This window comes from Typopeltis vanoorti, chromosome 24 (genome assembly GCF_054136105.1).
Source record: "Typopeltis vanoorti isolate ZY-2024b chromosome 24, IOZ_Tvanoo_1.0, whole genome shotgun sequence".
Taxonomy (NCBI): Eukaryota; Metazoa; Arthropoda; class Arachnida; order Uropygi; family Thelyphonidae; genus Typopeltis; species Typopeltis vanoorti.
The window spans coordinates 80,627,056-80,650,198 of record NC_143572.1 but is presented as its reverse complement, the minus strand read 5'-3'; the positions used below and the strand labels follow the sequence as shown (position 1 = coordinate 80,650,198).

Genomic DNA, 23,143 nt, shown 5'->3' with positions numbered 1-23,143 from the left:
GTCTATTTTGATGAAAAATTGAGTTCTCAGAAGACAAAAGATGAGATATTTTTATTTTAAATACGATATTATTCTTATTATTGTACGCTAATATCGAATAACAGCATTACCATATTCTGAATTCTCAACATAAATCATTATGCCGATTATGTTCGCTTTAAACAAGAACTGGAATATTTTCATTGGAAATATCAAATTGCTGTTTATAATTAGAAATAATATATTCATTTCTAGGGAGATTTTCTGGGGAGGGAGGATGGATTGTTCTCTTTAAACGTTGCGTAAAACCTCCATTTTCGTCGAAAGAATGCGTGTAGTTATACCAAACTAAGAGCTCAATAATTGGTGGCAGAGGGCACGCAGAAAGTGCGGGTTGATACACCATTTGCATCAATAAAATTGTTAGATAATTTCTTTTTTATTATGACACTTCTATTAATGATTCGATCTGACCTTAGAAATTTTTTGTCATATTTGGGTCTGAATGACGTTTTCAGCGATTCTTATTTCTCTGGATGTAGTTATTATATTCTATGCATTACTTAGAGGATTTTTTAGATAGTTAAAGGTGTGTTAGCATTTTTGGTTGATACCAGAGGTGAATTTCTTACCTCTTAATGTATTAGGAGCAAATAACGAATCGGATAATGTGTTTTGAGGAGTATGTGGGGGGGGATTAAAAATGGCATGGCAAGGTTTCATCTCCCCCGAAGTCGTGTATATCCTATATCATACTCAGATAAGTTTAACACAAACGTGTTCGTCAATACCCTAGAACAACATAAACTACACCAATGTAAAAGAAAATTGCAAAATTAATTTTCTAGTTTACAGTTCAATAATTCTATCCCACGTTCATCTGTCCTATATACAGATGTTGATTCGGGAAGTTATTATTCTTTTAATTTTTTTCTTTTAAGTTTATCATTATTGATTATTTTTATATTAATACCTGACTATATATTACATTAAAATTTCGTAATTAACAACTATTGAAATTGAATAAAACACAACACTAAATAAATAATAGATAGAAAACAAGCTAGAGAGACATTCTCTAAGCTTTGGATTTTCAATTCTTTGACTAATACATATACCTAGTTAATAAATAAATGCGGGCAAGAATGATTACCAACCAGGTTAGGAATACAAAAGAAATTATGGGATAAAATTAGCTGTCAAGGGCAAAGAATATCCCAAAATGACTTTCTCTTTGTAGTGGGTGGTAAGAGGAAAAGTGATTATGGAAAGATAACTAAGTCTGCAGGTATGAGGGTAACTGAAACCAAAGAAATAATTGCATTTGTGAGTGAATATTTTGTGAAGGTTTTACGTCAGATTGCAGCAAGTCAGTTCCTGTGTGACACAGTGATGTGGTCTTTGAGAAACTACGAGCTGCTAATATATGAAATGGAGGCGCATGCAATATTGCGAAATCTTATCTGGAATTTTGCCATTTGAGATTTTGCACTTGATGTGATATCAACGTATGTTTCCTTTGACTGTGATGTGCAATTTACGTGTTACATCTAGTAGAGTTTCAAGAGAGTAGAAGGTAGGCAGGGTATTTCCATTACTTACAGGCAAATCAACACCAGAGGCTGAAAATTGCAGACCTTTTAGTAAAGAGGTGATTAAAGTTTAAAAATTTAAAGACCGAATTCAAAAATGGTTATATCAGAATATGGTATGTTATAGTTGATATTATGTCTGCGTACAGGGGATGGTTTTGGTGTTTAGTGAAATGGACAGGAATATTGTTGTCATAGAGAAATCAGAGTAATGTATGGTGGTGTGTAGTCAAAGTTTACGTTGGTGACCAGTTGTGTGCCGCAAGGCTCTATTTTCCATATTCCATAGAACTGTCCATTCCTTTTTAATTTCTCCAGTAACGATACTGAAGGTAATTTAATGAGTGATATTAATTTGTTTTCTGATAATGATAATTTGAGGATGACAAGAGTAAATAAAACAGACAGAGAGATCTTTTGACATGTCTTGAATAAGCCGAAATTCTGTGAACTTTATAATGTTCTATCAATGTGGCGAAACGTGCAGTTTGTGACCTTCGGTTGAAAAGGGTTCAACCTCTTAACTGGCCAGGATGTCTATAGACGTTCAGTTAAATCCGAATACGCTCCAGACCATGTGCTGAAAGAACATGAATAAGAAGTGAAATTTGGAAGTTTTTCCTTCAGAAGATGTGATAATCTCCCACATTGAAGAGAACATTTAATCCGATGATGTCATGTTCATAGCTGCTTCTCAGTTGCCTGTAACATGAAACGCAGTTCCTTGTTCTATGCTGGTAATTGGATCTTAGTTGTGTTAGATAAACTAAAAATATAGAAATTTATTTTATTTTTGTTTTCTCTTTTTGCCTTTACAAAATGAACATCCTTTCATTGTTTCTTCACTGAAATGTTGCTTTAGCTTTGAGAACCAATGTCATTTTTAATTTTTGTGCTAATTTCTCTAATCGCTTAGTCGACAAAGCATTTTATTTGTTCTCGGAGGTTTTAATTCAAGATACTTAAATGAAATATTATTATTAAAAAAAAAACGACTGCTAATTTTCCATATTGTTATTTTTATTTTTGTTCAAAATCATAATTATATATAAGAATACTTCACAGCTTTTCTGAAGGATTTCACTTTGACTAATTTGTTTTATAGAGAATATCATGAAATTCTTTTTAATCATATCACTAATTTTTTTTCTTTATATCGTAATCGTTGCACTTTCATCTTCTTAGTTTCCCTATATAATTGGTCATTACAAAATAAAATTAACGGTTATGATTTAAATTGATATGTGTATATTTTCTGCTATTTCAGAGATTATGCTCCAATTTTAAAGTAAGCGATACTTTGCTTACATCCTATCATTCAGACATGCATCAAGTGTGAAATTTCATTTCCATGTTTATACAATAGAACTGAACTTTATTTCGCGTTTGATTCCCCCCCACCCTACTGCATCACTATCACACACCGAAAAACTTATGAACCATTGGTGTAGTTTTTATTTAATTTTTTATTTTTCTCTAGTAATTGTTCCACATAAATTTGATTTTTCGATACAGAAAATAGCTGTTTATTATTATAGATTAGCAAATTATAAATCTGAAAATAAACATCATATTTATCATTATTATTTCCTGATTACTATAAATCAGGAAATTGTGTGATATTGGGCAATAGCTGAAATTAATATTTAAAATCACTGTTATCCTACAAATGCAATATTCCCATTATAACTACATATTTCTTCTGTTATCCGTTTTTTTTTTCTTGTAGTACAAAGAAGAAATCACTGCACATAAGATGGGAGAATACAAGAGGGCGAAAATCTAAATTGATTACATTATAACTAATAGAAAAATCATGTCAGAAAAAATTATTTATGTAAGAGTTCTAACATCAGCAGATATAACGACACTTTCTTCTTGTTTCGATAGGTGGCATTGTTGAAGTAGCTAAACGTTTGCTAATATTTACACTAAAATGAATGGGCATGTTCCCCAAGTGATTTGTTTATAACAGTTGTTTCGAACGATTTATAAAATAAATTCTCTGAAATATCTGCAGAGCGAATAGGTCTATAATTCTCCCCCACCCCCTAAAAATATTATGCAACGCATATGCTCCTTTCCTTTTAAAATAATTGAAATCCTCTCATACAAGATAATTGCATGAAATAATTTATAATTTTTCGACAAAAGTGAAGCTGATCACTATAAATTAAGAAATTATTTTCGCATAAATAATATATCAGCCTTTAAAAAATGTCAGTATTTCTGTGTTAGAATGGCTGCTTATCAACAATTTAAGACATTTTTGATTTATTTTGCACTACAGCTTACACTATAGTGTGAGTTCTGGCGAAATGTCCTCTCTTTTCATTCTCGATATGAGGGTAATAAGCCTCCAGCTAAGAAAGAGGATTATTATAGTATTTCTAAGACGTAGATTATTTCAGAAATAGCAGCAGCAGTAGAAGTAGTAATATTTAGATTACTTAAATATAAAGAGCCAATAGGCTAGCGATCAGAACTTTACCGCCTTTGCTGCGAGTTGTCCGGTATTGTACTACGTACTAGGGTCACTTGCATTAGCTAACGCTAGTGGTCGCTGATACTTTTATAGTTTACTATATTCGGCATGAAACTCTCTGATTCCAATCTTTGAGTTTCTTATTCGGTTTTAAAACAATGTGGGATTTAATATCCCCTTAATTTAAGTAATATTTAGATTTTTTTAAAGAAAAATAAACAAACATAATACTACTTAACTTTCCTTTGTGTGGTATGTATAAACGGTTTTACATCGTGAAAACATAGCATAGTATTTCTAAAATTTAAAATAATTTCAGCAGACAGTAGAACAAACAGATGATTTTAGATTGCAAAGAAATAGTACATCGAAATAGAAGCATCGCGGATATACAACAATATTATTGCAGTATTTCTTTTATCAAAATGGTAAAAATAATTAATAAATTTTGAATACTGTCTGGAAAAGCTTTCAAACTTGTAGAAATTTAGAGTAGTTATGAAATTGAGTTCCAGGAGAGAATGGGGCGGGGGGCATTAGAAAATTTTCTAAATGAGCATAAATTTTGAATCATCCCACCTAGGATATCTTTCATGTATTTTCAGCATATCTGCGTTGGTTGCGCACTGGTTATTATCTTAATGTGCATCCTATTAAAAAAAAAAAAATGAAGGCGAAGAATCCCTGCTAAGATATCATTGGATATAAATTTTTGATACTGAAAACTAGGGCAGCTGAGAGAAATTTTTGACCCATGACAAGTCTGTGGTCTGGGCCCCCGTAAAAAAAAATTGCATCACTTTTGTGTAATGTTTAATGTCATATAAAATATTGAACATTTATTTTAAAGAAGTGTACAAATTCAAAATTCGATAATATTACATACCATACAAAATACGATTAAAAATACGAACAAAATTAAAAATATAATTTTAATAATTAAAAAATCAAATTAATAAGAATGCTTACTTTTATTTTTTAGTGCATGGCCTACGCTATACGGTTGCACACTTTACAAACAATCACAAAACCTTTGTCTATCAAAACACTAATAAGAACGAAGCGTTCTGGCAGTGAACATTACTGTGAATGCAATTACTAGCTAGCATTAGCGCAGTCGACTGCAACAACCTTGCACGAAAGCCGGACGTCATCACCCGCTTTAACTACAGCGATACGAGCGGAGAAAATCAGTGTCTTCTGGACACTCACAGCGAGCTAAAGAGCGTAGCCATCTGTCTAAAACAAAACACAGTATCATTCTATGAGAATTAAAACCATGCATTATAAACACAGTTATGTGACACGTTGTCGGGCACTTTTCGATGCTGGGCCCGTGGCAAAAGTCTCAGATGTCCACCCTTTCGGCGGCCCTGCTGAAAACATTCGCAGTCAGAAATCGAGTAATGAAATTTTACATCATTTGTTGTTCCTAAAAACAAAACAAAAAATTCGTTTCTAAAACTGAAATGTGATGATCCATATAATGATATTTTTATAGGAAAGAAAGCAAAAGGTCGTATTTATTTCAGTAAATATTATTTAAATGTATAAATATTTGATAATATTTTCAATACAAACATTTCGCGAAAAAAATGGTTTCTATATTGTAAGTAAAGTGAAAGAACAATCAATGCAACGTTTCCGTTGCACTGATTTGAAGAATAAAATACAGTAAATTTACTATTGCTAAATAGATTCGTTGCAAAGGCTGATCGGTGTTCATTTCAGGATTGATTATTTTCGCTCATGTGAAATTCGTTTAAATTTTTGGGAAGACACAATAAATCAATTGTGAGGTTAAAAAAAAAAGGTCAAATATCATGGGTCAGTGAAGGAAATTCTGAGTAACCTCACCAACATTTAATCTACTAATGGCTCTAAAATAGCCGTGAAGATTTTAAGGGCGAACGGAGGTAATGGCATGATAAAAGGTAGAATGCCAATGAAGTTTCAATCCATGAAAAACGCTAGAGTGAACTGGCTATTTCATCCACCTCGGTCGGTTGGGAGGTTAGAGGCAAATTAACACCAGAGGCAGAAAATTGCAGACCTTTTAGTGAAGAGGTGATTCAAGTTTAAAGAGGTAAAGACAGAATTCAAAATGGTTATATCAGAATATGGTATTGATAGTGGGCGTTGTCTGCGAACAGGGGATGATTTCGGTGTTTGGTAAAATGGACAGGAAGATGGTTGTCAGAAATCAGAGAGTAATGTATGGTGGTGTGTTGCAAGACTATTCTTCCACATTCCATAGAACAGTCCATTCTTGTTTAATTTTCTCATTTAATTAATTTGATGAGTGATATTAATTTGATTGCTGATAATGCTATTTGAGGATTACTAGAGTAAATAAAACAGAGATATTACAAGATGACTTGAATAAGCCGTAATCGTGTGGATATTTTAATGTTCTATCAATGTGCCAAAATGTGGAGTTGTGTACGTTCGGTTGAAAAGGGTTCAGCCTGTATATTATATTAATGAAATTTCACTTCTGGATATTGATCAGACTACAGTTATGTTGTTGGTGGCTGCGAGGAAACAGCATTTCAGAGGCCTATTAGAAAAAATTACCAAAATAGCAGAGAAGGCTATTTGGATGCTTATAAAGGTACTGACGAGTAGGGATAAAGTAGTCATTATTCTTCTTTAGAAAAGTATGAAACTCGCGCATCTAGTGAAATGTTTCAACATTGATCCACATATTGAAATGAGATGATAATGAAGCTGTGAGTAAAGTGTGAGGATTTATCAAATCACCACTGTCAGAAACGGGCGAAAACTAGTACAGGTAGTTTGCTGATAATGCAAACAAATCTTTTTGAATCCGAATTTTTATTTTAAATTGTGCGCAGCGAAGGACGTATGATCTTAGGAACGTAATAGCGTGATGATCAGTTTTAAAGAGACTCGGCGACGCAATTGTGTTATTCGTAGTTTTCTTCAATTACACCTGATTTTTAGTTTGTTTTCTTTTTAACTCTAACCCTTCTGCTTTTCCAACAATGACAAAAAGAAGCAACAGTGCAAAACCAGAAAATGAGCAAAAGAAACAAAGAAAAGCAATTACTTAGGGAAGAAATACGAAATCACCACCTGCCATCAAAGCATGACCCGTTTTTAGAATGCTGAAAGACCAAAAAGGGGATGACTGCAATGAGACTTTTGCTGAAAGTAGTGGGTGGTTTGACCGCTGTGAAAAGCTGACTGATTGGCAAGAAATTAAAATACAAGGTGAAGCTGCAAGCATCGATAACGAGGCTGCAAAAGGTTATCCAGAAAAATTATTAGAAATAATTAAAGAAGGAAATTGCTCGCCATCGCAGATTTGTCACGTCTACGAGATGGGCGATTTTTGGAAAAGGATGCATGCAAGAACTTATCGCAAAAAAATCCTCAATGCCTGGTTTTAAAGCATCAAAGATTGCATCATTTTACTATTAGGAGGAAATGCTGCTGGCTGTTGCAAATTAAACACCTTATTTGTGCATTGATCAGAAAATACATGAAGCTTAAAAGTAATTAATAACTCCCAGTAATACAGAATTCAAATAAGGCTTGGTTCACGTGTTCTCTATTCGAAGATTGGCTTATGAATCACTTTATTAAAGAAACTTTATTGTTAAAAAAACAATTTATATATAAAGTGCTCCTGATAATTGACAATGCGTCTGGCCTTCTCTCATCAGTTTACATTTGCTCTAATATAAAAACAGTCTTTTTACCTCCAAATGTAACTTCTCTTTCACAACCAATGGATGATCAGGAAGTAATTGCGATGTTTAAAGCACTTTTTCTAAAAAAGACTTGAAATGTTAATTTCAAGTTAATTTCTACATTAATAGTCATACATTAATTGTTATTAAATATTAGATGATGTTTAGAATAATTTATTTATTAAATGAAATTTTAATTTACCATTAATTACCTCGTTTTTCTTTACAGATTGTTAATAGGGTTACTGACATGCGATATTTTCCTACTAATGCATTAAAACCAAGCCGATAAGCAGAAATTTATGAAGATTGTTAAGTTGTTGGAAACATTTCATGCTGGATTTGCGGAATAAAAATCAGATAATTCTGAGAAGGTTGCATTTCTAGTGGCATAAGGGAAATTCCTCAAAATGAGAATGGAATCGACCCAAATTCAAAAAAGCAATGAGTAATTCTGCTCCTGCAACAAAGAAGATGGCTCAATCGCATTTCCTATTGAAATATCTTAACTTAGACGAAAATAGTGAAAAGTGTTTCGCAAGTGAGCATGCAAGAAGTAGTTTGTATATCGAAGTCGCCTAAACCGGCATCAGAAAACTCACAATAATCAGTCTAATAATAAAAAAAAATCTTTATGTATGTCAAAATTATGCCACAAAGTCTTTAAGCGATTAAATGAACTTAAAACGCAACATAGAATTCATAGCAATCCATCAATAACAGACTCTAGTAGTAAAAATTCATGCGAAAAATATGAAAAACTTTTATTGCCGTGATAGCCTAAAGAGGCACCAGAAAATGCACGTGAAAGACGTAGAAAAACATTCCTTCTCTACGACATGTCAGAAGAATTTCCTTGATTCATCAAATCTTCGAGAGCATCTAAAAACGCACTCAATCGAGAAGCAATTTCCATGTGAAAATTAGAGCAAGACCTTTTACTCGCTTACACAATGAAGAGGAACAAGGCTACAGTGAACAGTAATGAATATTTGTTGACATCTGAAATGTGCGAAAGGTGGTTTTCCAGTTTATATTATTTAAAGATACACAAACTTGTGGTTTGTGCATCGAAACATCAAGTGCGAAAAATGCAAGAAGACATATGGGTTAAAGTCCTGTCTTCAAAGACACATTAAACTGGCTCATACTGGTAAACGTTTTTCTTTAATCGAACGAAAAAGGAGTTTTCCTATTTTAACTCTTTTGAGCTGCTTTTGAGAAATTGTGAACACTACAAACACTTCCCGATTAAATTATCAGGCACAGAAAAAGCAAATACAGTCGACCTCAAATCAATCTGCAAAGTTTCTAGTGAAGAAAGGCATGTTTCCCGTGAAGCGAGTGCCAAATCATTTTCCTCAATAGCATTTCTTAAGACATTCTGTTGTTCACACGAATTGAGTAGCCTTTTCAATCCCACAAGGCATTGGCTTTCTCTCAGACACTAAAACACCACATAGGTAGTTTCACTTAAAGGAGAAACCCTTCACCTGTGAAATATGTGAGAGCCTTTATAAAAACAGAAAGCTTTTGTTTCACATCAGAGAGGTTCACGGAAAAGAGAAGCACTGTGAGTGTGAAATTTGTAGGAAATCATATACTTGACAAATCCTTAAAAAGTATTTCAGTTCTCACACTGAAGAAAACCTTTTATTTTCTATAGCTCTAGGTTTTCAATTCTAAAATACACCATGATCTTCATGCATTCACTAAAGAAAAGTTTTTTGTTTAAAATACGTGGGAAACTAAAGATGATAACTCGTTTACATCCGAAATCTGTTACACGAAATTCTTCGACCCACCTCACTTGAGATATCACAAGAGTACACACCAGAGAGAAACCTTTTCCATGCGAAATTTGCAACAAGACGCGTTCAGACAGTTTGAGTGTGAAAATAAATCTAAGAGTGTACACTGGTGAGAAAAATCACTAGTCCTGTATGTGTAGCTCTGTTTTCGAGTCTATAGTCCCATAAAAAGCAACAAAAATGCCACAATCTGAGTGAAGAAGAGTCTAGTAATAGTAAAATATGTGAAACAATTTTCACAATCTGCTTATCTCAAAATCACATGAAAAGGCACACCACAGATTGCTCCTTTTCATACGAAATGCAAAGTCACGAGAAATTCTTCGACTCCATTAACCTGAAAAACGAAAGTTCACCACAGAGAGAAACCGTTTCCATGTGAAATTTATAACGTGACGTTTACAGATAGTTCGATTCTGAAAAATCATCTAAGAATTCATACTGGTGAGAACCTTTTTCTCTGCAAAATTTGCAACAAGCGGTTTACAGAAAATTCGCAAATGAAACAAGAATTCATAATGGTGAGAAACATTTTCTGTGCGAAATTTGCAAGTTTTCAAACAATTCGAGTATGGAAATACATCGAAGAATACATCATGGTGAAAAATCTTTTGTATGCAAAATTTGCAACAAGAGGTTTCCCCAGAATCCACATCTGAAAACACATCTAAGAATTCACACTGGTAGGAAACCTTTTCTCTGTGAAATTTGCAACAAGAGGTTTTCACATAGTTCACATCTGAAAACACACACGAGTTCATACAGGTGAGAAACCATTTCTATGCGAGATTTGCAACAAGCAGTTTTCAAACAGTTCGACTGTGATGAGACATCTAAGTTCATACTGGTGAGAAACGTTTTCAATGTGGAATTTGTAACAAGACGTTTTTTTTTTAATTCCAGACTGGAAATGCATCGAAGAATACATGATTGTGAGAAACCTTTTCTATACGAAATTTGCAACAAGAGGTTTTCACAATGTTCACATCTGAAAACAGATGTAAGAGTTCATACTGGTGAGAAAACTTTGCTGTGTGAAATTTGCAATGAGAGGTTTTCTTACAGTTCGAATCTGGAAAAACATTAAGAATTCACACTGGTGAGAAACCTTTTCGCTGCGAAATTTGAAACGATGTTTTCAAAGAGTTCACATCTGAAAACACATAAGAAATCATACTGGTGAGAAACCTTTTCAATGCCAGATTTGCAACAAGAAGTTTTCAAACAGTTCGACACTGAAGATACATGTAAAAGTTCATACTGGTGAGAAACCATTTCAATGTGGAATTTGCAACGAGAAATTTTCTGTCAATTCAAGACTAGAAATACATCGAAGAATTCACAATGGTGAGAACTTTTCTATGCGAAGTTTGCAACAAGAAGCTTTCAGACAATTCGAGTCTGAAAAAACATCTAAAAATTCATACTGGTGAGAAATCTTTTCTATGCGAAATTTGCAACAAGACGTTTTCAGAAAATTCGAGTCTGAAAAAACATCTAGGAATTCACACTGGTGAGAAAGCTTTTCTATGCCAGTTTTGCAACAAGAAGTTTTCAAACAGTTCGAATCTGAAGAGACATAAAAGAATTCATACTGGTGAGAAACTATTTCAATGCGAAATTTGCAACAAGAAGTTTTCTGAGAATTCGACTCTGAAAAAACATCTAAGAATTCATACTGGTGAGAAACCTTTTCAATGCCAGATTTGCAACAAGAAGTTTACAAACAGTTTGACTCTGAAGATACATATAAGAGTTCATACTGGTGAGAAACCATTTCAATGTGGAATTTGCAACAAGAAATTTTCTGTCAATTCAAGACTAGAAATACATCGAAGAATTCATGATGGTGAGAACCCTTTTCTATGCGAAGTTTGCAACAAGAAGCTTTCAGACAATTCGAGTCTGAAAAAACATCTAAGAATTCATACTGGTGAGAAACCTTTTCTATGCGAAATTTGCAACAAGACGTTTTCAGAAAATTCAAGTCTGAAAAAACATCTAGGTATTCATACTGGTGAGAAACCATTTCTATGCCAGTTTTGCAACAAGAAGTTTTCAAACAGTTCGAATCTGAAGAGACATATAAGAATTCATACTGGTGAGAACCCTTTTCTATGCAAAATTTGCAACAAGAAGTTTTCAGACAATTCGAGTCTCAGAAAACATCTAAGAATTCATACTGGTGAGAAACCTTTTCTATGCGAAATTTGCAATAGGAAGTTTTCAGACAATTCGGGTCTGAAAAAACATCTAAGAATTCATACTGGTGAGAAACCTTTTCTATGCGAAATTTGCAACAAGAACTTTTCAGACAATTCGAATCTGAAAAAACATCTAGGAATTCATACTGGTGAGAAACCTTTTCAATGCGGAATTTGCAACAAGAAATTTTTTGTCAATTCGATACTAGAAATACATCAAAGAATACATGATGGTGAGAAAACTTTTCTCTGCGAAATTTGCAACAAGAGGTTTTCTCAGAGTTCACATCTGCAAACACATATAAGAATTCATACTGGTGAGAAACCTTTTCTATGCGAAATTTGCAACAAGAAGTTTTCAGACAATTCGAGTCTGAAAAAACATCTAAGAATTCATACTGGTGAGAAAACGTTTCTATGCGAAATTTGTAACAAGAAGTTTTCAGACAATTCGGGTTTGAAAAAACATCTAAGAATTCATACTGGTGAGAAATCTTTTCAATGTGGAATTTGCAATAAGAAATTTTCAGACAATTGGAGTCTGGAAATACATCGAAGAATACATGATGGCGAGAAACCTTTTCTATGCCAGTTTTGCAACAAGAAGTATTCAAGCAGTTCGAATCTGAAGAGACATATAAGAATTCATACTGGTGAGAACCCTTTTCTATGTAAAATTTGCAACAAGAAGTTTTCAGACAATTCGGGTCTGAAAAAACATCTAAGAATTCATACTGGTGAGAAACCTTTTCTATGCGAAATTTGCAACAAGAAATTTTCAGACAATTCGAATCTGAAGAAACATCTAGGAATTCATACTGGTGAGAATTCTTTTCTATGCGAAATTTGCAACAAGAAGTTTTCAGACGGTTCGAGTCTGAAAAGACATATAAGAGTTCATACTGGTGAGAAACCTTTTCAATGCGGAATTTGCAACAAGAAATTTTTTGTCAATTCGATACTAGAAATACATCGAAGAATGCATAATGGTGAGAAACCTTTTCTCTGCGAAATTTGCAACAAGAGGTTTTCTCAGAGTTCGCATCTACAAACACATATAAGAATTCATACTGGTGAGAAACCTTTTCTATGCGAGATTTGCAACAAGAAGTTTTCAAACAGTTCGACTCTGAAAAGACATCTAAGAGTTCATACTGGGGAGAAACCTTTTCAATGTGGAATTTGCAACAAGAAGTTTTCAGACAATTGGATTCTGGAAATACATCGAAGAATACATGATGGCGAGAAACCTTTTCTCTGAGAAATTTGCAAAAAGAGGTTTTCACAGAGTTCACCTGTTAAAACACAAGAATTTATACTGGCCAGAAACCATTTCTATGCAAAATTTACAACAAACGTTTTCAGTCTGTTCAAGTCTGAAAACACATCTAAGAATACATACTGATGAGAAAACTTTCACTTGTTACGTGTTCAGCTCTATGATTTCAACTCAAAGCTCCCATAAAAATCAACAGAAACGGGATACTCTGACTAAAGAAACGCTTTTTTCATGTAAAATATGTGGGAAACAATTTTTTTAACATGGCTTTCTTAAAAATCACATGATACCAGATATGATACCTTTGCATGCAAAATATGTCAGATTAAATTTTTTGGCTGGTGTCACCTGAAAAGACACTAAAATTTTCATATTGAGAAACTTTTTCCGTGTATAATTTGCAGTAAGAGGTTTTAACAGAGTTCGCATTTGAAAACACATCTAAGTGTACATACTGATGTGAAACATGGCACTTGTCCAATGATCTGATAAACATTCTCGTGAAAGGAACATCAGGTGACCCACTGAAGAATTCAACACAGCTAATGAGTGGTGGGTGAATGTGTCCTTGTCACATATGTACAATTAAATTTGCATTTCTCCAAGTCGACCATTTAAGCACAACTCAAAATTAATTCTTGTGAATGGGTTTTTTATTAGTTTATCAAAAATCAATAATACATTATTGAGAAGCACTGCTTTTCCTAGTGTCACTTGAATTTACATGAACTAAAGGAAAATTCATCACAAATTTATCCAAACATAAATCACACATAAATGTAACTCTTGTATACACTATTTTGTGAAATGCAGTATCAGGAACCTGCTAACTCTAAGCGGGGATTTTCTGAAGTCACTTCAAGGGTTCACTATTTTTGCAATTAATTTAGAAATAAAATCCTCGAAGGAATCTACACTTTTTTCCCTAATGGACTACCTGCGATTTTCTTTTTTTTATGGTATTCGGTCGATTCCTCGCATTTTTTTCAATAAAAATAATTTTTTTCAATTTCATCCTAGATTAGATTGCTTCGCACTTATCGATGAATAGAGGGGAAAAATCTGTTTCAGAGAAGTGTTTGAAGAGCTTGGTCTTTTCTCGTACGAGGAACTAGGGAGTTGAAAATTATTCCAGATAACCGATTATTTTCTTGTTCTCTGAGAAATCTCTAGTGAATTTTGTAGATGCTAATATCTAGTAACCATGACATGTTTCTACCTAACCTTTTTATTGTGTAGCCATACTACCCCTTGTCCTTTGAAGTTCATGTTTCAAGACCCTCAGAGTAGATAAGAAAACGAAAGTAATGAGAGTGGGGAGACAGCAGCAGCTGGTATACAGGAATGAGCAAATCCACTATGCATTTTAGATTTTTTCATCCTAAGTTTTAAAGAGGACTTTTTGGGTGAATAAAACTTTCGTTAATTATTTTTATTGTATTCATTATTAGTTTATTTTTGTATGCTACCATTTCATACATTCCACGTTTCTTAGTTTACTGTGAAATGAGAATTGTTTTCATTTACTTTGCAGAAAAGTCGTGTAACGGAAATTGCTAAGCAATTTCGGCTGAGGAGCTTCACTTTTGAAATTTAATAAAATGCAGTTCTTTTTTGTAATGTGAGAATATTTTAATAACATAATTTATATTTTAATAACATAAGCGCCTTCAAAGGCAGCTAAGGCGAGTAGAAAAAATAAAATATGAACTTGTTTTAATATTAGCGTTTATTAAATATGCACATGCACTAAATAGATCGTATTAAATACTGCAAATTTTAATAACATTTAGCAAACACTTCAAGTTTTTTCGTTATGTGTAGTATACAGTTGGTGGAAGCAATAGATGACTTCGGAGCTCGTCCACGGCATCATGTGGTAGGAGGGGAACCTTACACTATCGACTTTCTTTCTTACATGCGGCATGCATTCGCCAGTTAGGACCTGAGGTGCGTTCCTGTATCCGGGTTAATCTCTATTATACAGTGACATTTAGGCGTTCTTTGAGGAATCGAATTTTTGGGTTCCATGAAAGTAAAGAATATGAAGAAACAGAACTATGACAAATCAGAAGAGGGGGAAAATAAAACATTTATTATTATTATTTATTATTGTATTTGTATATGTTTTATTGATTTTTAATCACTGCAGGTTGTTCATTCAGAGTAAAAAGATCAGTGTAAATGTATAGTTCTACAACATTTAAATGAGCAAGTCCTTCACAGACTCCCCCATGGCTCCTTATCGATTTCGTAAAAACTTATCCGGATGTACGGAATAATGGGATGAAACATTTTCGTTCTAGCAAAAATACAAATAAACTGTGTGCCTACATTTCCAAGAATACTAAGTAATTATAGGGATATTTCTTAAGAACTGAGTGGCTTACCAGATTATAGGATTACAGGAATATGTACCCTTTCACTCAATGCCCCTAATGCAGTTTCTAGTAAGTTTGCACTATAACACGTTTACTTAGTGTCCTTTTGCATCTTCTGTTAGATATTTCGTGGGACATGTGAATTTTTGTTGTGAAAACGTCTTAGCAATTGTATCGTCAGTTTGCCTGATAAGGGAGTGATCCATCGTCCACATATTCACTGTAGACATGCAATTTATTCGTAAGGTAAGCATTCATCCACATTTATTATCATATTGGCGGTTACTTATCTGCCCATATAATTTACTAGTTAGTTTAGTACTATGATAAAGCTTGAATATAAAATTAATAATAAATTTATTTTTTAACATCTATTATCATGGAATTTTCAATGACACAGAAAGGAAATCAAGTTCTACTGTACCAAGGATATGAATATACCAAGTATAGGGAAAACGAGAGTGGAGTGATTACCTGGAGATGCAGAGTCTACTTTGCCACCAAATGCAGGGCATTATTGAGAACACAGGAAGAAAATATCGTTGGAGAGGTCTCACAACACTGCCATGATTCTAATCTTCAAAAAGCACAGGCAAACATTTTAAAGGCTAGGATGAAGCAAGACATGAAGGCAGTTGGTTAAAATGGATTGTTATGGGAAATATTTTATCAGAAGTGAATAGGGATGTTTTGGAACACTCACCAAAGCAATCCTCACTCACGCGAAGTCTTTTCAAACATAAAGAAACTACTTATATTCCCAATCCAGCTACGACTGGTTTTCCTATGTGAGAAACAGAACAGGTGTAAGAACTGTCTTTGACCAACTAGCTGCCACATTTCCAGATGAAGATAACTACAATGACGTTCTCACATATTTCTTCTCAACCTACATCGAAGGAGTTACAGGAAGATCGCCTCTCTTTCCAATTAGAATATGGAATCATTTTGAGGCTGCTGCTGAGAGATGTCCTAAGACTACAAATTGTTGTGAAGGTTTTCACAACGCCTTAAACTCATTGTTTCATTGTAGTCACCCAAGCATTTGGAACCTATTAGATGGATCTAGACGAGATATAGCTTGCCAGCTTGTCTGTTTCTTCATGATCTGTTTTGTCATATTCTGTTTTTTCCGGTTACCGAATTTTTGATTGCTAAACACACTGAGGTAAGTAGATTCAAAATTAAACCAATGGGTTTACAAATCAATAGAGAATTTGTTTTTCTTTAAGTGTTTACATTTATTTTTATATCTTAACAAGTTTTTGTTCAATAGGTATTTTACTTTAAAAAAAAAATTGGGCATAAGGGGAAAAATTATACGGAGCTTATAAAAGAAAATAAAAAGCGGAAAAAGAACTTGAAAAAGAAACAGGAAGAACAGCTAACAAATTTTCACAAAGTCCGAAGGTTTATCCTTGTACCTCTTAGAATAAAATAATTATATTTAGACATTAGAAATTCGCGGAAACAAGAATACGATAACGGGACAAACACGCGAACGTTAAGAGACATGCGCAGTTCACACATTAAATTAGGTGACGCTGATGTTGCTGAAGTTAATACTGAAACAGGCGGTTGTACAGCACTATGTAAGAAATTGATAATTGCTTTCGTGCATTGAGTGAAGGATGTGGTTCACTGTAAAATACAGCAAAATTATACTTAAAACTTTATAAGATACAAGATGGGATACACACACACACACACAATGCGTGTGCCATGGCCATCAAAGAATACTAGTTGGACAACTTAAGCAAGAAGTATTTGTTAAAGAATGCAAGAAACGTTTGATGAAATTTGCAACCTCTGTTAATGGTATGGGCTTTTATGACTGCAGAGTGTCCAGGTAGGCTGTGCATTTTGTACGAAAAATTCAATTCCATAGTGTATAATTTTGCTGAAAAAGTAAATCACCATCACATAAATCATCTGATGCTGATAACAAAAAGAGCAAAATTTATGTGATGGCGATTTCCTTTTTCAGCTAGATTCAGCTTCTTGTATGACTTCCAATTGCGCTTGTAGATTACTTCAAAGAAAGACAAATCAATGGCTGGCAAACTTACCAGATTTAAACCGCATGGAGATTTTGTGGGGAATTACAAAGAAACGCCTTCGAAAAGTATTCCTAAGAAACAAAAATGAAACTGTTTCTAGTCTGGAGACCACGTGGGCATCTTTTGGTTAAAAAAAAAAGAAAAAGACTGAACTGCTAGTAAATAATATGCTAAACGTTTACGAACGGTCATAAAATCTAAGGAAGAGGCAACAAAGTTCTATTTATCATGTTAGCCTTTGACTGTAATTTGTGTGCTTTTTTTTTTTTTTTTGCATTATTCTGATACTTTTAACCACGTTAAAAATTATTCTAATATTGTGACTGATTTCAAATAATTTTCTTATCATTTATACTACATTTATGGTCTGTGCAGCAGAGGGAAAATGGCACTTGCTTCTTTTTCGCTTGGTCACTCGAAGTTAGACTTAGGTTCAAGTCTAGTCGCTGATTCATATCTTTGTCATTTATACGAAGTGTGGACAGATCATCTCCGTGTATAAGCTGGTACTGGCGAGAGTTGTTCAACTATTAAAAAAAGCAGTCCAAAAAGCAATTTCGATTCTATTTCCTCACTGGAGGCACTTTTGAAGTGATATTCGACTAAGCCGTTTTACCACTTCTTACTCCCTTTCTGTAAATAAAATTCCTTAAATTTATTCATTTTTTTAAGTTAGTAGCTACTTATACTCCTATTAATATACTCTCCACGTATTTCCCATCTTCTAGAGATAAATGCTCAACTCTGCTCTTCCTGGTGTATACCAAGTTCCATGTGACTGTCATATTTCTTATCTTGAGCAAACCGAACGTTCAATAGAAAAAAAAAGAATACAAGAACATGAGTCTTATATTCTTCACAACAAATCCGATAAGTCTGGATTATCGGAACATGGAATAGAAGCCGACCACAACACTCTCCTGTCTAAAATACGCCTTGCACACAGATGTCGGTATAAATTCGAACGCCTATTTAAAGGGAGTGCTGAGGCCATACTTCACCGCCGTAACTTGAATCGGAATGACTGCTCTCCTTGTCAAAAATATGGGAAACTGATTTGATTAACACATTATTTTTTCAAGGCCAATAATGATATTTACAAAGACAAACCATCTGGATACTACAGTTGTCTAGTGATCTGTTTAGTATGATATCATAAATTATTTATTTCTATATGCAATTTATTTTACACTTTTACGATTAACTTTTACCTCAGTGAAAGCATAGTGCTATTAGCGATTTAACTTCACGCGGCGCGTACTATTTTGAATAAATCAATGGTTTGCATTCTACCTTGTAAAAAATGTTTTTTAAGTCACTAACGATAGCTTGTTAATTTGAAAGTGAAATATTTCGTGTAAATAATTTATAGCTGACATCTTAAACCATTGATTTAGGTGGTTGAAAAGAGAAGGATCAATCTCCTGACAGCTAGTCATCCTATTGTGTTTATTAGGAGCGAATATTCCGAATGTGCTAGGGGTGCGATTCACATCCGCTGAATAGCGATAATACGGATATTATATTTTTGCATCAATTCCTGTTAAAGACTCCCCTAATTGCTTCGCCTTCACGTGATTCCGAAAATTAAACAATACACTAATGCTTCGTGAAGAGGACACTTTAGCACGTCTAAACATTGCACCACGTTCGCGTTAAGAGCCTGGGTGTGCGGTCAGAAATACAATTTGCGCCGTTAGAATAGACGCACACATGGCGCATCGGGTCAAATTCTTGCGTTCCAGTGGTTTTGAACCGCCCAAAACTCCAGGCAGGGTGTGCACTGAGACAATAGCACCTAGAAATAAATGGCTGTGAGTGGTTATTTTGTTGTGCAATCCGATGGAACGTCCTCATTTGTCATGAGTTGCTGTTTTTGTTTTCTGATTTCATCTGTTTGTAAATGTGTGAAGTGTGAACTGGCGGGTTTATCACACCGACAATGAAGAGTAATTTTCTGTGAATAATTTATAACTTTTCTGCCAATATTTACAATTGGAAACAGTGTTAACGATCTTCCGAATGTCTCTGCAAGAGCTTTCGCGGATTGTGTGATAGATTACAGTTGGAGGTAAGAACTTGCCAATGATAATGGTAATCTCTCCACGAAGCGTAAACCCTTTGTGCTTCTCGCATACACGGCGAGAGAGAAGCATTGTTCATTTGACCCTTATGCTTTCCATATTTAGAATTATATTACAGGTAACCCTCGTATACGCGGATATTAGGTTCCATAGAACTGTCGTGTTATATAAATCGCGTTATGCGAGACTCAGATCACATAGAAAAAGTAGGGTTAGGTTCCGAAATCGTTTTCGTTTTAATTATATAAACAACAATGACATATCCAACAAAAACAATATTTTTATTTAATTCGGGTTATTCATGTAAGTTAAGAAAACATTAACTGAGACAAATACATAGAATAAAATTATAAAAATTACAAATTGTACATAAATTTCATTGCACATAATGAATAAATGTTTTAGACACAATAAAATAAAGCGCATATTTTAATCGTCATCACTGTCTTCAGAAATAACATTTCCTAGATGTTCTTTAAGTGACCGGAGGTCGTCATCACTTGAAATCTCTTGGACATCATTTGTTTTAATTCTCGTTGCATACTTCGGCTGGTTTAGTTATCAAGAACTCAGTAATAAGACTTTGCTTACCAATATGCTGCAATTTTTTTTTTTTTTTTTTTTTTTTTATTAAGTTCATAATATGGCGCTAAACAAATATCGAATTGTCTCGTGAATTTTACCGAGCGCTTTATTGAGGGATTGTTATCCATAAAATAACTTCCTAACTTTCTTGCCAAGTCCTATTCTTCTGTTAATTTCTTTAAACTGAATTCTTTAACCCATTCATCACAATCAGAATCTTCGGCAGAACTTTCTCCGCCATCGATTAATTGTACCAGTTTCTCCTCATTTAAATCTGATTCTCCATCAATTAATTCACTAATTTCGTTTTCAACCATATCACAAAAGCCCTCTCCACCAAAAATGTGTGCGACGTTTATTATACGACATAGCTCAGCATCCACTAGAGGTACGAAATTTTGTTCCAGAATGGCTTCAGGCCATATTTTTTTCCAGCAAGCATTCAGCGTAGAGGGTTGTAATTCCTTCATGGACAGAAAAATAATTTTTACACAATTCAATATTAAAAACTCTTGAGGCAGTGTCATGTTTGGATTAGATTCCATTTTTTCCAAAATTAATTGGAATGTTCGTCGAATATAATATGACTCAAATGCTGATATTATTCCTTGGTCGAGTGGTTGAATAAGTGAAGTAGTATTAGGCGACAAAAAAGTTATTTTAATATCCGGATGGCTTAAATTTGTTGGGTGGCCTGGCGCATCATCTAAAATTAGTAGAATTTTAAAGTCCATATTCTTTTTATTTTGTGTAACTTTCTACATCGGGTGCAAAACACTTGAAAAACCAATTTTCAAACATGCTAGCTGTAACCCATGACTTTTTGTTGACTTGCCAATAAACAGGTGGGGCGGACTTGTCGACACGAGGATTTGCGGATCGGTTAATAAACACTGGTTTTGTCATGTAATCACGTGATGCATTACTACAAAACAGTGGAGTAATTCTTTCTTTGGAACCTTTGAATCCAGGAGCTGATCTTTCATTTTTCTGAAATATAGGTGCGTTTTGGTATTTATTCCCCAATATAACTCAGATTCATTCACATTGAATACCTGACCTGCACTATAACCATCTTCCTCAATGATTTTTAAAAGTTCTGCTTTTAAAAATCATTGAGGATTTTAATATTATATTAAAAAAAAAACCGCTTTTTAAAGTTTTCGAACCAACCCTTACTGGCACAAAATCCATGCTGAGAGATTTCATCTGAAGAATCTTGATCTTTTTCTTTTAAATGTTTTTAAATGATCAAGTTCTTTTAAATGTTTATAAACTTCGAGAGCTTTTTGCTTAATAAGGTGTCCATCCATCCATCCAAAGGAATTTTCTTTTGAGTGCAATCTTATTTAAGTGCAATAACACTTTAGATTTTATGTTCATTTTGTTTGATTTTTCGAATTGTTGATTCATTTACATTCAGCGTCCTTGCAACAACTCCTGGTTTTTCTTCAATTTTCAACCGATCCAAGATTTTAATTATTTTTTTTCGAGAAAAATGAATTTCCTCTTCAATGTTGGTTTTCCCCTTTTGTTGCAGTTTTAGTGGCCATACAATAAAAATAAACTTTTACATAAAAAAAAAAGCATTACAAATTGTATGTAACTCACCAAAAAATAAAGTGCTCAGCTTGAGATGAACACACTTATCATTTTTAATGCGCTTTCCTGGCAGAAAACGAAGACAATTTTCAACAATAAACACTTTACACGGTAAACAATTTACGCATATGCGTGCTATTTCCACTAATAAAAATTCGCTACTTATAACTACATGCGCGATACGAACAGACGCAAATTTAACGAAGATAAATGAGTTTTAAGTTGCGCGTTGAAAAATATATGAAAAGATAAAGGGGTACTACAGTTTGTTGACCGTCTTATATCGAAACCGCGTTGTATGAGTACCGCGTCATACGAGGGCTACCTGTATATATATTATATATTAATATATATTGCTGAATTACTTCTTATGCAACCAGCCTGGCATTCGCCAGTTAGGAAGTGAGATCCGCACGACTACTCGGCTCTGTTTATAAATCATCTAATTGTTGCTTGCTAAACACACCGTGAAGGTGTAGTTATTCCTCACCGAGGTAAGTATATTCAAAATTTAACCTATGACTTTACAAATCAAAGAAGAATGTATGCATTTCGTTAAGTAATTTTTATTTACATTTTTTTTGTCTTACCAAATTTTTGGTTCGATAAGTTTTTTATTTCATAATCGCAAATAATTTCAAATTTATTTGCGAACAGCAATGACCAAAAAAGATTGGTTGGTTTGGCAAACTATATCGATAGAGGCGGAGAGAGCTTGTAATTTAAATTTGAAGAGCTTATAAACACTTTTATAAGCTCTTCAAAAGAAAAACCACATTAGAAGTGACACTAACATTACATTTAGTGCGTCATACATCAGCAGTCTTGTTTTGTTTTCAATATTTTAATTCACCGAGAGATCTTTTACTGTTTGATACAATATTTATTTCAAAATAATTTTTAATTTGTAATAATCACACTTTCGATTTTATTAACGAAAACTTATAAATTACTTTATGCAGTTGTTTAAGAAAGAAAGGAATATTTGAATTTAAAAAAAAAAATAGTGCATGTTTTGGGGAAGCGTTCAGCTGCCCTATTCTGTGCTTGTATTAAATAATTGTTTTAAAATCTTCTGAAAAAACAATGTTATCAAGCAAAATTTATTGCAATAAACAAGTTTTGAACATTACTTTTTTTTTTTTTTTTATCTTGCATTACTACGATGTATGAAAATATGCATGTCATGTCCTGTTTACATATTGAGATCTACTGCTGCTGGTTAAAAACAACTCTTTCTGCTTTTATGAACAAGACGTTAAACTGCATTACATTCTTATTTCAATGCTAATTTTAAAATGTCGCAAAATTATATTCAGTGGTATTTCATATGAACTGACAGTTGAAAGACGAAACAAATTG

The 23,143-nt window shown here is 33.6% G+C and overlaps 1 protein-coding gene across 1 annotated transcript in view; it reads left to right on the top strand.

Moving 5' to 3' along the window:
- The window catches only part of LOC150093455 (uncharacterized), a 74,017-nt gene extending 59,340 nt beyond the window's left edge, over positions 1-14,677 (top strand). Inside the window, exon 3 of the mRNA XM_090413624.1 lies at positions 10,910-14,677. Coding sequence (XP_090269750.1) covers positions 10,910-13,051 — 2,142 coding nt within the window. The 3' untranslated portion in view covers positions 13,052-14,677. The remainder of the gene's footprint in view (positions 1-10,909) is intronic.
- The last annotated feature ends 8,466 nt before the right edge of the window (positions 14,678-23,143 follow it).